Source organism: Phoenix dactylifera, chromosome 7, assembly GCF_051530095.1.
Source record: "Phoenix dactylifera cultivar Ajwa chromosome 7, Ajwa_hap1_PhDact_Kaust_v1.1, whole genome shotgun sequence".
In the NCBI taxonomy this organism is placed as follows: domain Eukaryota; kingdom Viridiplantae; phylum Streptophyta; class Magnoliopsida; order Arecales; family Arecaceae; genus Phoenix; species Phoenix dactylifera.
Genome location: NC_143196.1, coordinates 31991760 through 32008276, shown reverse-complemented (window position 1 = coordinate 32008276; position 16517 = coordinate 31991760). Strand labels below are relative to the sequence as shown.

The 16517-nt window shown below is 37.3% G+C and overlaps 2 protein-coding genes across 2 annotated transcripts; one reads left to right on the top strand and one right to left on the bottom strand.

The window, feature by feature from the left end:
• Window positions 1-868: 868 nt before the first annotated feature.
• On the bottom strand, window positions 869-5777 carry LOC103697362 (AP2-like ethylene-responsive transcription factor ANT). The gene is made up of 9 exons (XM_008779203.6): window positions 5213-5777; window positions 3294-3972; window positions 3110-3192; window positions 2947-2955; window positions 2741-2829; window positions 2557-2630; window positions 2356-2406; window positions 2124-2200; window positions 869-1612 (listed from the first exon to the last, which is right to left on the bottom strand). The coding sequence occupies exons 1-9, from the start codon at window positions 5433-5435 to the stop codon at window positions 1032-1034; spliced, it is 1866 nt and encodes a 621-aa protein (XP_008777425.3). The 5' UTR covers window positions 5436-5777; the 3' UTR covers window positions 869-1031.
• A 9340-nt stretch (window positions 5778-15117) lies between these two features.
• On the top strand, window positions 15118-16269 carry LOC149753226 (uncharacterized). The gene is made up of 4 exons (XM_089924082.1): window positions 15118-15263; window positions 15497-15503; window positions 15689-15835; window positions 15986-16269. The coding sequence occupies exons 1-4, from the start codon at window positions 15118-15120 to the stop codon at window positions 16091-16093; spliced, it is 408 nt and encodes a 135-aa protein (XP_089780208.1). The 3' UTR covers window positions 16094-16269.
• The last annotated feature ends 248 nt before the right edge of the window (window positions 16270-16517 follow it).

The window sequence follows — 16517 nt, the reverse complement described above, 5'->3', positions numbered from 1 at the left end:
TTTCAAAGTTTCTGATGATCACACGTGACAGAAGACATGTTTGGCAGGAGGCGCTAAGATTGTTTTTGGTCTCACAACAAATTCGAATGTGATATAAAATTAGTTTCTCAATTTAATGCGATCGCATAATCTATTATAAGAAGAAAAAAAAAAATCAAGCTGCCAGGTTAATGAGACAAGCCTCCAAAAGCATTAATTAGTTTCAATCTCTTTAGATTCAAGTTTATGTTGTAGTTTCTAATTTTGATTTTTATTTTGAAAGTTTAGAGAACAGAAGTCCCATCTAATCGTTTAGTTATTTATTTATTTAGCTTGACTGAAAATTAAACTCAGATCCCTCAAGACATCTTACACACTCAAGTTACGGCATCGTCTTTGAAACACTTGTACCCACATTAATACGTACAAATATCACAAATCAAGGATTTTCCTTGCAGAAGAATGGATTAACAAGCATAACTGGTTTACGTCCAGCGTTCCAACGCTCTAATGAGATCCCATCGAACCAGAAAAGAGATCTTTAGATCGTTTTTTCGAGTAACCAAACCCTATCGACCCACAGAACCGCATCCAAACATGCAACTTGAATCATACGCCTACCAAAACAAATTACTATACAAATTCACACTGAACACGTTCATCATGCTCATAAATATTTCTCCAGCACCAACCGAGATCCCTAGAGAATAAAGCGAGGAAAAACCTACTGAAATCCAGTCCTCCATCGTGCATAAAGATAATACAAACAAATCAGATTTCAGCAAAATGATCGCCATCCATCCAGACAGATTATTAACCTTTGAGATCTACCCCTTCAAAACAAAGAGAAACCAATCGAACATCTACAGTTATAAAGGACACATCAACGTAACAACTATGCTCTACCATAACCATTACATGTTGCTGCAAAATTGTAAAGAACTGTTGAAAACAACCAGCGAGGTACACTTTAATGGTCTAATTTATGATCTACGAAGATTAAGAAAAGGCCTAATCAGAACAGAAAACAGCAGATACCCAACTTCGGTCGGTCATTCGTTCCACAGAGCAAACACAGGAAGCTGATGAGCCACCGGCAGCCCGGCCGTCCGAGCCGCTGCTGCAACCATCCAACCAATGTTGCCCCCTGCCTCGCCACCACCATTAACAGGCTCCCCACCCTCATACTTCATTCCGTGAGGGAAGTAGAATGCCTGAGATAAGTCCCCAGACGCAGCCTGGTTGGTGCAAGAGTTCCCCGGGCTCTCAGCCTCGTTATCCAAAGCGTTTGGGTTGCTCAAGAAGGGTGAGACCAAGGGGACTGCAGTGTTCGGCGGTTGGTTTGGAGGAGGATCGGATCTATTATGAGAGCTCCACATCATGGGGGACGATTCATCCATGTCCCGGGAGGAAGGGTTTGTGACGGCCAGTGTTGGACGGTCAGGTTCCATGGGCTCTGAAGGCGATGGGGTGTCCCCAGGGGAGCGCTTGGCGAGATCACCAGTGATGAGGTGGGAGCTGGAGCATATGCGCTTCACGTCGTACTTGCTGATGTCGAAGTTGGTCACTGCATTCACGCCGCGGAATTTGATCGCAGCGATATCATAGGCTTCAGCAGCTTCCTCCTGAGTGCCTGCAACAGGTAAACACCATGATCAAATGATGGCTTAAGAATAGGGAGTAGCTAAAAAATAGCATGCATTGCCAAAACACTAAAGAGAATGCAAATTAATCGTCCAGTATTTCATCTAGTTCTCGAGTATTCGCCCTCTTTCCTCTCATCACCAACTTGAGCAAGCGGTATTTGTGAGGGAAATATGGCTAACTCCCGAGCGATCCATGGCCATAAGACACAAGGTTACATCAATCACATGACACATCCGGTAATAGTTCACACAGAAAACAATTGAGCGCCGCTGTGGAGAATAAACTAATAGACAACCACTAAAAGAAGCGCCCCAGTTAGCTTACATATTTTTGGAGCAAAAAAGAAAAGATCGTCTTATTGTGGAGCAAAATTAGCAGCTATTTGATTCTTGATTGAGGTCCACTGCCGATACTGACAAGTTCAAGAGGTGGTCAACGGTACCTAATGATCCCATCATACTTTTATAACGAAATCGCATGCACGGAGAAAAACTTACTGAACGTTCCAAGATACAAGTCTTTGTTCCCCGCTACCCTCCCTATTCTAGCTTGCCATCTTCCATGTTGGTGGTGCCTACGAAACGCAACAACGAGAGTGAGTGAGAGAGAGAGAGAGAGAGAGAGAGAGAGAGAGAATGGGGTCTTTGATAGCATGGCCAAGGGTTGATGACAAAAGCTGCAAAGTAGGAAAAAAGTGGACTTTGATATTAAAGTTGGGATTGACAGGACCTCGTCACCCCCCGGTACACAGATGCCCCTCTGGAAAATCCACTACTTTTCCTGTAAAGCAGCAGAAATACAGGAAAATAATCATATAGAAGAACTGGTAAATTTAAGAGATACAAGGTCATTTACCGATCAACAATGCCTTTTTTTTTCCAAAATTCCACCAAAGAAGATTTAATAGGTATAGCAATAATTAGAGAAAACCTTCTTAAGTGAGCCACAAACTCTTGTCTAGTCATGTGCTTCATCTCTTCTAGTTCTTTCTCGTAAGCGCTCAGCTGGTAAAAGTCATAACAAGTGAACAAAAGAGTTGCAAAGAGTGATACAAACAGAATTCCATTGAGCACAGGGAAGGGAAGTTGGAAAAGAGTAGGATCAAGCCACTTACAGGAAAATTTATATGAGTTGTTGGACCCCAGTACTTCAAAGCAGCCAAATCATATGCCCTTGCTGCTTTCTCCTCTTTATCATATCCCCCTTAAAAAAAACATAAGAATAAAAACCAAAAAGATCAACACAAGCATGATGGTGCAACTCAAAAGAGAACCTCAACACAACTTACACCATTTACATCAGCGCGATCTGGATCCTTACCTAAATAAACTGCTCAAATGCAGTGGCAGCAACATATGGGATCAGAGACAAAACAGAAGAGAACATAATAATCTAGTGGTTAGAACACTTCTTCAAATACTCTTTAAAAAATATATATATACTGATTCAACAGAAAACTGGGAAGTTGAAGCAGTTTCCATACCTTGCCTTCCCTTTCTTGTCTGACCTTCTTTTCTACAACTATTGTCCCACAGATGGGCTTCATATCTTCCAGTCCATCTATGCCTGTAAGACTCGATAGTGATTTACGGCGTTAGTAACATAGCAGCCAGTGATTTATGCCCACAAGAGATTCTTCAATACAAGAAGCCTCTTTGCAAACCCACCTTGTTACTCCCCTATACTGAGATGTTCTTTGCCCAAAGGTCTCGATGGACTTGCGTGGAATTGGCTCCCGAGTTGTGGACTTCGCATTTGGAAACTTCGGTCCATTAGCAGCAGCAACAGCAGCAGCGGATGAACCGACCGGAACCATTTCACTAGACGCAGATTGCATGACAGGGCTCATTGAAAGGGTCAAGGATTGGAAGTTGCACTCGGTCGGCTCGCATAGTTGTTTCCCTGGAACATATTGGTTTTGTCGGAGCCACGATTTAATCCCCGATATAGAAGTTGAGCCATCCATGCCACCACTATACATAGAATAAGGACCGGGGTTGGGGTTGGGATCCGCGTTGGGTACAAGGAATTGAGGCTTGAGGGTGGGGTTTTCTTGGAAAGAATGCTTAGGCTGCTGGCAAGCTTGGAAGAAATGATAAGAGTTGCGGACGTCCTCCTTTGTTCCTCTTTCGACAGGACTGAGAGAGGGGGGCAAGTTGACATTGATTCCAGGACCACCAGAGCTTTGGTAGTACATGCCATGGAAGTCGGATACAGGATGCTGGCTTTGGTTCTCTTCATTGGCGTTCTCAGAATACCCACCCAAAAAATCCTCCAGCTTTGGCCCTTTCCCTTCCTGGTTTGAGATGGCCGGTGTGGCGGCCATGGCACCCCCATATCTCCAATCTATAACCACAAATAAGGAACGATCATATTGATACAAATATCATTATCAGCACTTCTATAGGACAGCAAATGACAAGGACTGATTTATGGACCCAAAACACTCGAAAAAAAATAGAAATGGCACAAAATTTGAAAAGCTGAAGTTTGAACCCCAGGGAAGACACTCCATCCCTCCCAAATTACACATTTCTCCACTGATTTCTACCCAAAACTGAAGAGAGAAAAATGTCTCTCAAATGTATAGACAAAGCTCCAAATTATGTAGAGAAAATTTTACCCATCTACAGTAAACGGAACTAATTAAAACTGAGAGAAAGGACGAAAGACACCATTTAAGAACTTGAAGCCATGGAATAAGAGAAAAGGGGTGCCAAAGGAATAAAATGGGGAAAAAAACTGGCGGCACAAATTGCAATTTAACAGTCCTCCAAGAAGATCCTCTCAAAACATAGCAACAGTAACTCAAAACACCAAAAACCTAAAGTAAGACGGGGTCATAGAGCCTCAGATCCCAGAACATTGAATAAACCTTAAAGGTGTTTTAAGTGTGAGAATCACAATTCCTAATACCTATAACAAGAAACACAACTTAAACCTCTATGACAATCTTTTTATAAGGAAGAAAAGAAAGACTTTTGACATAAACTTGAATAAAGACATACAACTCACATCAACACAGGAACCAGAATCCCTATAAAATAAAAGATGGGTCACGAAGGGCAAAAGGATCATCCAATCTCGGTAGCATGCTTGGCAACATAGCCACACAAAAAAGAACCACGCAAGACTAAAATAAACAAATCGTCCCACTAAGAAATCTAGAATGAATTTTTAAGAAAACACAAAACACACTTCCATTAAGGCAAGGAGCTGAATCCATATAACCTAAAAGATACGTTTGTGTAGAGCTAAAGGACCAAATCAAATGGAGGTTTACGCAAAAAGATACCAATACCACAACATGCTGCACAACAGAAAAGAAACATAACCACACATAAAGTGGGTAGCTATGTTGACAAGATCAGAACAAACTTGCAAAGAACAAAACAAAGCGTGCACTTATACCAATTACGGACCACAACCGATACATACTATATAGGAAAGCTAAAAGATGAGTTACGACGAGTTAAAAAAACCCCATCCAGATTGCAGTTATGGAAGCAAAATATAGCAAGATGGTGGAACAAATAACCAATAAGACCTAGCATGAGAGAAGAAAGAGCTCCAGCTCTTCTACTACCTGAGGCACCATGAGAAACAATAGGAGGCGGCCTGAAGGGTGGCCCCATGAAGCAGATGGAGCCATCAGAACGCAGGGGCATACCAGCCAAGGGATGATGACCACAGCCCCCCTCCCCCCCATCACCACCACCATCTGCCCCACCTCCAAACACCTCACCGCAGTAGCAGGAGCTCTCCCCTTTAGAGGACAGAGAGAAGCCGAGCCAGCTGCTCATCTCCATCACATGAAGAGCCTAAAAGAAGGCCAACCCAGAAACCAAGGGAGAAATGATGAGAAGTTCTATGGGGATCTCATCCTCCTCCATCCAGTGCTCAAACTCCAAAGCAAGCCTTTAAAGCTTTGGTTCCTTCCCCTTTTTTTTTTTTGGTAAATTGGTTCCTTCCCTTCAGAACCACCGAGAGAGAACCCCAAGAACGAGGCGGTGGGGGAAGATTAAACCCGGTATCATGATCTTGACCACCTGTCTAGGATTTACAAATCAAACAAGGCTCCCTCTCTCTCTTTCTTATGGTTCTTGGGGTTCGTTCCCTGACTCCATCATGGATACGTCTTGGAGAGGCCCGGAGACAGCTTCTCTCTCCGCGTTAAGTAGAACTTTTGTATTATAATAATCGAGATCTTTTGGTATAATATGGAAGGAGCTTCCCAGGTGCCACCACCTACTGCAGTGTATTTTTTGCCCATAAAAATGACTCCACTTTGATGTCCGTGATATTTGTCGTCGCGAGGGGCACGAGCCCGGTGCTTTGCGGTCAAAGTTGCCCAGGGCTCCCGGCTCCGTCTTGTTTGGATTACTGCAGATTACAAGGCCACTGCACCTCCAGATGAGGTTTATGTCGATTATAAAGTTGTTTGTCGGATATAATATATTTACAAAAACTTTTGGATTGAAATAATAATTATCCAGCTTTCGTTACAGAGTTGTACAAAAGATAACTGTGCTGCTTTTCAAATTATTATCCATTTTATAAAACTTTTCGGACGATATAAAAGTTTAAAGGAAAAATTATACAAAACTAAAACTAGTCTTTAAATGGATAAACCAAAATCTACTTACTCATTTACTTACCGCTGGATTAAACTCAATGACTTGTACTCTTAATTAGAATTCATTCTTCCGTGACAATTACGATGTAGCTCGTAGTGCCAAATTGAAACCCTTTCACAAAGTACTTGCGTGAGCAATTCTTTCATCTTCCACCAATGATCTCTAGTCATTAGGTATTGAAGCTTGCAGGTGAGAGAAAATGCTCTTAGTAAAAATATACAACTAGGTATCTGATTCAAAAGATTGATCAATATTTTTAATGCGTGCAATTAGGCTATTAGAAAAGAAGGTTTAGCAAATGACTATGATTTGGGAGGAATTTTACTTCCATAGAAATTATTTTTGGAGCATTGTAACAATCATAATAGATGTGGTTTGACATACAGCGCATATTGCAAACTTTTAGTACTGAAATAATGATTGCCGGGATTTTATAATATGACACTGTTTTTAAATTATTGTTCATTTAATAGAAATTATTTTTTGAATAATGTAAACTCTTCTGAGGAAAACTTTGTACACAAATTTGATATTAAAAGTCAATATTCTATTTATAAAAAGGTACAAATATACTAATAAGAATCGTTATTTGTACGATAATATGCCGTTACCTATTATAAAAGCTATTATCTTTTGCTCCATTATTATAGATAAGCAAAGGAGGGGTTTGAAACCATTATAACAAATATGATTTTGAATCCTATGTGAGGCAATACGATCCACAACATGGTGGCACATGAAGATAATAGGTCAACAGTTAAAACATCTATATATAGATATGCAAAAGTTTGGTTAAGTGACTTGTCTTAATTAAAATTATCATCTTTCTAACTTCAGACATTGCCTAGCAGTTGTACCTGTCTTTGCTTGGATGAGATCTTAAGTTTTCAGATCATCAAATATTTTCCAGCATATTTAAGAAAATAATTATTTTATTTTAAAAATCAGTTCATGGTGCCCCCACAATTGTTCTGAATAAAATAATTTCAACATTTGACAATTGAATAATGAAGCTTCTTGATATAATTCCCTTGCTATACTTGTACACTAACACCAATCAGAAAACAAACTAACTGTTTGGTTTGAAAATCAATGAATATTTTAACGTATGTGACCAAACTGGTAGGAAAGAAAGTTCAACAAATTGCTATGATTTTAGAGTAAGTCATACATACGTAGCTGATGTTTATGATTGATTACAAAGGCACCATTTTAAGGAAATACACAACTATGTCTCAATTTACTAAATTGATAGATGCGATGCACTTAAATGCTTCAAGGGAAAAGTATGTATTCATGTGCATGTGCGTGCATGTATATTATTTGATGCATCGAAGCATATCGAGCATATTATTTTATCCTCCATGGATCGCATGCGATAGTATCGGTTTTTGCAATCCGTTATGAAAATTGCAGGAGACTTTTACCAATTTGACGGCCAGCAAATGCATTAGAAATACAAGTATTTCGCTTTCCACCTCTTAAATCTTCTACTTAGGTCCTTTTGATTAAGAAAAAAGAAAGTTACCTAGTCGGTGCCTTTAGTTGCTTAAAACCTAATGCCCTTATTCGATACCACAACGCTCAAAAGAACTTTACAAATGCCAACTCACTTAACATGATGTTCTTTTACATTTTAGACGAACTATTACAAATATTTATATTGCTCCCTTATGCTGATCGATGTCATGGCCACACAGTGCATGGTCGTGGGGTTGACGGGCCAATGCCTCTACTTTCCAAAGGTGCGCGCGGACTAAACGGTCATTAAATCGCTGAGAAGCTCACCTACGCCTCCATTCCCCCACGCCGTTCTCACTCGCCCAACAAATACCGCTCCCAACCACAAAATGCCGATACTTACGTAAAGCGGGCGGTGCCCTCTGAATTGACCCACAGAAGAAAGAGATAAAGAGAGAAATATATCCCGGCGGATAAGGACAGGAGACAGTGATATACGCCTTGGAACCCGTGCCATTCTTTCTATCTCCTGCTCTCTCTCTCTCTCTCTCTCGTGCCAGGCTACAATGCTGCAGAGGTCGCAGAGCTACGGAAGGGCTGCTGCTTCCTGTTTCACCGCTGCGGCAAAAGGCAGGGTACAAATCTAAGGTGGATTGGAGTTGGATTGATCTTAAACTCCCGAGGGAGGGAGCCAGAGGCTTTCCTGTCAACCTCCCTGGAATCTTCGCAGGGATTCAAACATATTGAATTGAAAGATGGTGCGGGGAGCTTTCCTTTTTGCCAAATATGGTTTGCTTTTCGAGTACGAGAGGCTTTGCATTGGTGGAACTTGGTAGTATGTGAATAAATATACTTAATTTATACTATTTTTAGTTAATTATTTATATGTGATAAGAATGCATCAAAGTAGCGTGTGGGATGTGGATGGAATTATGGGTTGTAAAGCTGAGACGGGACGTTTCATCCCTCATACTCTCTCTCGTAAGCCATGAGCCATAACTCCCTCTCATTATGTCCTCCCATCAATGCATGAGCCTTTCTTTTACGTCCATCACTCCTATCTAATTCTTGGCTTGGTCTTGCCGTCGTTTAACGTGCCTTTATGTTCTCCCAGTTCCTTCTGGTCAATGGTGACAAAGGCTGCGTTCGGTTGAATAAAAAAATTATTAGCAAAATTAAATACTGCAAGTTGGAAACTAAAATAAAAATTGATATATGATAAGAAACATCTATTTTGTTTCTAACAAGAGATTTAATTCATTTATCAAATAAACAACTGATTGAGAAAATATATAATGATTGGTTGAGTGGCTGTTATCTCATATTAATATATTAAAATAAAAATTCTGCTTATGCTTAACTCTTCAATCATGGTATGAATGTTCACATTAATAGAGTTATTAGTAAGCTATTTATTTTAGATTATAAATTAAGCTGTTATCTAATACGTCCTTTATCAAAACATAATAATATATAGTCTCATCAATAAAATTTTTATTAACTTATTAAAGTGTTTTAAATGAAAACATTTATTATAATATTAAATTAATACATAAATTAGTTATATTACTAATAACTGTATTTATTTAATATACCGTGTCATATTTAAAACAGGTTATGAGATCATATTAACATTTTGTTACTTTTTATTATATTTTTGTGATAAGATTTGTGACAGTGCAAACATTAATAACTCTATTATATTGTATTTAACTATAATTATTTTTATTTTTATTTTATTTCAGGTTGGATCATATTTTTTGATTTTGTAATAATATATTATTTTATTATATTGAAAGATATACATATGTTATTAGAATTTTGTATAACAATAGTATATCACAATACTAATATCAAAAAATTATTTTGTAAAATAACTTTTATTACTTATTGTATTATATCTATTCTATATTTATTAAAAAAATAATAAAAGTTAGAAAAAAATTCTATCCCATACATCACATGCAGGTTATATGCTAATTCTTTCTTATTTCCAGGCACAACCCAAATTTATTCATCTACAAGACTTTAAATGCAATATTTTTTTCCTTAAAACATCTCATGTTCATACGAGAGTAACAAATTTACGGACTAAATGGCCGATGAAGGTGCTTCATAATTCACATAGAGCACCTTGCAGCCGGTCCTCCATTCAAATGCGGTTGTGCCTACCCCGAGAGACATGCGATCCCTTTGTCTCGACCAAAAGTGTATGGTTTTTTTTGCGATTATCATACGTATTCAAAAATTTATAAATATTGCGAGTAACACCTTTTATTACCTCTATTTACGAATCAGTTCTAATAAATTATTTTTGTTTGTACAGTAGCCATTCCGTTAGTCTTCCATCACCTTCATTAATCATGGTTTCTAATTAAGTTAACCAGGGTATGAAATGACTCCCTTACTCCGCTGGTATTCTCTAAATTAAACCAAGAGTCTATCACGGATTCATCTTATCCATTCCGCCTCGTCGCCCACACGGTCCCCAAGGTGGTGGTCATGGAAGGAGAACTCGAGAAAGGAAAGGAAGTCTCGACAGCGTGGGAGGTCTAGCAGAGCGGGATGCTCTAAAAAGAGCTCTTCTCCCCTGTAGAGGTCGATAGGGAAGCCAAGGACCGAGATCCCGATGACGAGTGCTTCTTCCTTAGCGGCCAGAGTGAGCAAGTGGAGGTGATGCTGGAGCAGGATGAGGACCTGATGGTGGCCTGGAGCATCACGCCGAGACGCGCGGTATTGATGCTGTGGCCGTTTTCCTCTTGTTCTCCGAGTAGAAGCATCCATCCGGATTAAAAAAAAACCAAATAATACTTTTCAACTAGTATTTTAATTTGTGTGGGATTCTATTATTGCTGCATAATTAGGGTTTGTTTAAGTTTGGCTAGAGCTCTGATTGAGTTAAGTCATCCAAAGTTGGCAAGCTTATGATGGTTTTGACAAGTCAGCAGCTACTGAAGTTTCGTAGTGTTAGATGGAAAAACTTTAAAAAAAAAAGAGAGGGAAAAAGGTAGGAATTTAGTCCGATAGAAGCTAAGCTAGCCTTTAGAAGTGGCTTGAGCAAGATCATTTTTTAATTGGTTTCCTGCATGCAAACCAATTTGCAAGCCAGGCGCAGGTTATTCATGTATAGCTTGTTTATCATCCTTATGCTTGGTATAAGTAATAGCCATTACATCATGATCATCATAACCATTGGGTGGCATGCAAGTGTAAACCTAATGGAGCTTTTTTTTTTTTTTGCTATTTTTTTTAGTAAGGAAGTAGAATCAGAAAGCAGATTGTTTCGTTGTGTCCGAAGTGTTAAATGTTTGAAATATAAAACAGCTTTTTCATATCTAGAACTAAGGTTGCTAAAAAGAGTTACTGCCAAAATTTGTATGATGAACAGCTACTTGACTTCCTTCTCGAAAAATATGCGATATATGCAGTAGAGCACCTCGGTGCTGGAGCTTACATGCACAGAAGTATTATTTAATGGTCACAATATCTACTTCATTTTTAACTTTTTAATATCCACAAAATATAACAAAATTATGGCATTTTATTATAGAAGATCAAACCCTGTGGTACATACAAGTGGGTCCATTTGAGGTGTCATAGCTAAGGCCAATCACAAGAATGTCATGGCTACAAGTGAGCCCATGTTTTTGCTGTATGCCTATAAAATAGAAAGAGGAGGAAAACTCAACCCCTCGAGAATCGAAAAAAAAAAGAGAAAAATCATTCCAAATATTTATAAATTATTAAAAAATAAAATCTTTCTAGATATGTTAAAATTATCTAATTAAATATATTAAAAATATTTTATGAAGCTACGTATAACTAAATATATTAGAATAATATGATAAAAAAATTTATGAAGCTGTGTGAAATTTAATTTCGCAATTTTGTCTATTACGAATATTTTTTTCACACACTCAGCATCAAGAAATGCTAAAATTATCTAAATAAATTTTAAAAAAATAGGAAGTTGTGTACATCTAAATATATCGGAAAACACCATATATAGGAAAAAAATATTCAAGGAATCCGTATTAAAAATAATTTTGAAAATTTTCCTTTCGTGAATATTTCTCTCTATGCGCGCAGAGAAAAAAAATATTAATTTAAAATTTAAATGGGACTCTTCTAGTTTATTTGAGGAAAAAATAAATTTAGCGTTTTTATAGAAAGCTATTACTTATTTTAGAAAGTTGTGTTAAAGTTAATAAGAAAATTTTCCTTTCATAAATATTATCCTCCACTTATTAATTATTTTTTAAAAAATATTGGCCATTCAGAGTCCTTGCGTGCACACACAAAAAAAAAAAACTAGAGTTACTTTAGAGAGCCAAATTTTTGGTCATTTAGAGTTCATGCAAAAAAAAAAAAATGAATTTAGAGTTATTTTAGAAAGCCATTAACTAATTCCATGCACAAAGAAGAAAAAATTCAAAATAAATTCAAATTTTCTTAATTATCATAGGAAAAAAATATTGGCTGTTTAGAGTCCATTCACGTAGAGAAAAAAAATAAAATTACAATTATTTTAGAAAACGATTAATTATTTTTGGAGAGTGTCGATGTTTTTATTAGTCAGATGTTGGAGCCAAAATGGTCATAATTATTAAATAAATTCCACTTTTAATTTATTTAGAATTTTATTTTTAAAAACTTATTTATTATTCCATTTTATAAATTTATATTTATATTTCAATATCTCTTCGTGCATCATATGGGTACTATTCTTGTTTATGGAACAAGAATATGAAATGGGCAACATGAATCTAGATATTAAAATGTGGAGAAAACTTAGGTAGGCAATTCAAGTAAGTAACTTCATATCCTTCTATTAATCCGCTATCTGATTTTTGATTTTGCCTTTATTTTTTTATGTGTATGGCAGTTTTTCCATTTTTAATATTTAGCTGGCAATGTTCACATGCCTGAAAATGAAGTTCACATAAATCGTGGTGCTCCTGTGCAAAACTTTGTGGGCCAACCAAATCTCTTACTCGTTTTTATCTAATTGATTGCAAAAGGCATCATGTCCTCATACTAGCCTTCTGAAATTATCTCCAAATACATATATTAATTTCTCATGAATCAAATTTTGATGTGCAAAACTTTTAAATGGATATGGTCGGAAAATTTATCTTTAATTAGTTTTAAGAATTTGCCCATGAATTTGATCGCCGGTCCACATCTCTTGCATGTATAGCTCAGAAAAAAACCATATGTCAAAAATAAAGCCAGGTAATTTTAAAATTAATATAAGATTTTATAAGATCACTTAGGGTTACTTTGGTTTCTGAAAAAAATTACCTTTAAAATAATAGATTAAGAACATCTTTTTAGATCTCAAATAACACAGGACCTTACATGTAGTACCATGCAACAATTATAGTATAGCCTATATAGTTCACCTTTCCCCTCCAACTTATGTTGATTTTATCATGGCTCCTAACAAAGAGGTCTCAGGCCCTGCAAAGAAGGTACCCTCGCGTCCTTGGCATGGAACGGCCCATCATTATTGTGGCTTGGCCCAAGATCCGTTGGGCTTTTTTGATCAGTGGAAACAAATGAAACGACTAAATGGCGTTGGTATGGCCTTTGAAGTATAGTTATTCTTATTCTTCTTCTTCTCTTTCTTTCTTTCTTTCTCTTTTTTCAAGAAAAAAACGCCATTATTTAGTATTGCGAAGTGCACTTGCTGAATCAATTTCGCAACTATTTAGTATTAGGCAAGAGTAATCGCCTTTATGAAACTGCTATCCCACAATCATTGCTATTATCCAACCAGATTAACATTTTTTTGTTCAATCTATCTATTTTCCAAGTGATTAATTTATTTATAAATGTTCATATGTGCTTGAAAATTATATTTTATTATGCGAACATTGGAAGTATGGAATAATTAATCAAGTAATTCAGATATCTAACTTTCGTTGCCTGCTATTTCCCGTCATAAGCCAATATGCATAATATCTGTATATCATTTTATTCTTTAAAAACTAGGGGATGGGAAGGCTTGAAAACATTCTAAATGCTTCTCATTTTTTTTTGACGGTTACTAAATTGCTATCCTCTAGCTCACTAACTTGAAAAATCAATCTTTAGCTTTTGAGATGAGATTGTGAGAAACTAGAGGTTAATTTCTGACATATAAGTTGATACATACGTACAAAGAAATTAATACCAGACTAAATGATGATATATATGGCCAATCAAACATAAACTACATTGCAGATTGCTACTTTAGATATTCTTTCTAATTTGTTTAATATTTTATTTTTAAATTTTTATTGATATATTTACAATCGATTGGTATATTAATTAAAATTTATTCAAAAAATAAGAAACTAAAGAATAGTAAAATAAGAAAGAGACACTGGATGAGAAAATCCATATACTCTTTTAAACAATTTGTTATTAAAGGTGGCAATTTGACCTGTCGACCCGACCCGCGAACTATCCATTTTAAGCATATTTGGGTTTGACATAAATAAATTTGAATCGTAAATAGGTCAAGCGACCTAAAACTATTTATTATATAGATTAGGTTTAGGAGTAAATCTTTGACCCGTTTAATTCATTGAATAATTGGACCAGATCATAGCCCGACCCATTTAATTTGTTTGAACATGCTTAATTTGTTTTTGACCTATTTAATCCAATCCATTTTAACATGTTTAAACCAATTTAATTTATTAAAATTCTGTTTAATTTATTTAACTTATTTAATAAATAAATTATACGAACGGATTAGATTATCTGATTAATTAATAGGTCAAATTTAAATGTAAAATTTTAACTTATTTAACAAAAAAATTAAATTTAAATTAATAAAGTTTTGATCCGATGCAATCCTATATCCCATTGCCAGTCCTATTTGTTATTGCGTGGGAAAGAGAATCTTTTTGCCATGCTATCCCATATCCATTTGGAGCGAGGTTCGCACTCGGCTGTGTTTCTCGTCCGCCACCGCTGCATCAAGCGAATTAAAGCTTACCATTTGGAGCTGTCACACGTCGTTTCATGGCAAAGAAAATAAAGAAAAAAAAACCCTTGTATTTCCTTGCAATGACAAATATCAACCTCTCTCTGGTCTAAAGCCTAGATTTTTAAGAGATTTTCCAAGGTTAAGGAATACAGAGACAGAAAGAAGAGAACAAGCAGTCTCAGACAAGGAGATCAAAGACACATGATGCATGCTAAGAGAGACATGGAGCAATGGCATATGATGCACGCCGAGACCAACATGAGGATGACGAGCATGCGCTTGTCTCCTCACAACTCATGGCCTTCCCAAGCCAGCCAGAGTCATCAGCACTCGGGCGTCACTTCCTGGAGTTGTCTTCAGGCCGGCTCTCGGTCTCCACAGAGTCCAGCCCAAGTAAGATCTCCCCTAGCGATGGAACCCAATGGATCGAGTCGCTGCCACAGCAAGGGTGGAAAACCAATGAAGGAACTTGAGGCAACGGAGGAGGAAATGAATGAGGAGGATGCTGAGGGATCTCCTTGTGCCCTTGTGTTCTCCATTTTTGTCTATTTATCTTGGTTATTATTGTCCTCCTCTTCTTAGTTGTTCTGATTCTTTGGGTTGCAAGCCTAAGATCACCATGCATGTGAGTTCTTCATCCTCAGCTCAAATTTAAAACTAGATCACACTTTTTTGGAGTTGTTTGGTTGTCGAATTCTAAATAAAACAGATTTTATACAAAAGCTAAAATATACACACTTCATGAAATTGCTTGTTTGGTTTTGTCAAATCTTGTATGTTCTTCTCTCAGCCCTCAGGTAGGTTTTTTCAGAGAACAGATCTTCTCCTTTTTCTTCTATAGAATATGTTTTACAGGATATCAAATTTTATAATTTTCCATGTTTTTAAGAAATCTTGCGGATAACCAGGTAGATGTTTAGTGTAATAAAATCGTTGTCTTCCGATGGGAATTCATGCATGGTTTATTCTCTTCTCTTGATAGAGTACTGCATCTGAGGACTTCTTCATCCAAGCCGGAATAGACAATCCTTCCGTGCCAACCATGAAGGCAACGCTGAATTCCACCGTGAATCTCACATATCACAGCCCTTCCTTTGGTGTTCTTGTGACGTCAACGTCGCTAGATCTAACCTACCTCAAACTCTGATTGACTAGTGGGAAAGTGAGCACCTCCTTCCATCTCAATCTTCTCATAATTCGATCAAACTCATCGAGCCATTCTTGATTCATAACTGATTTGGCAAATCCCTTCCTTCTTTACGTATGATTTTCTCCACAGATGGACGACTTCCACCAGTCCAAGGAAAGCCGGAGGGACCTCGTTGTGGTGGTGACGGGGAACAAGGTCCCACTCTATGGTGCTGGGTCGAGCCTTAGCAGCAGCTAGAAGACCATTGACCCTTAGCTTCAGTTTACGGTCAGGCGTCCATTTGGTCGGGGGATTGGTGAAGTCCAACTTCCATAGCAACATTCAGTGCTCGGCTGAGATGGATCGGCCCAAGCTCAACACACCCAACTCTCTCGAGAGGTCTTGCAGGTATAGTTGAAAGGAGAAAATCATGTAGAGAATACTTCTTTTTTTTTTTTTTTTTTGCCTCTTAGTAAGATTAAACGTAGATTACTGGCATTCAACACCCAATGTGTTTACTGAATCAGATAGCATCAAACCTTCTCGAGATGTAGACCTTTTTTTAATTAAAAAAAAAGAATCCTGTGATGGATGATTTCCATAATTCCATTGCACAAAACTACAAAATACCTGCTATACTCAGGAGAGTGCAATTAGTGCAAAGTGAAACGCAGGGGCCTTC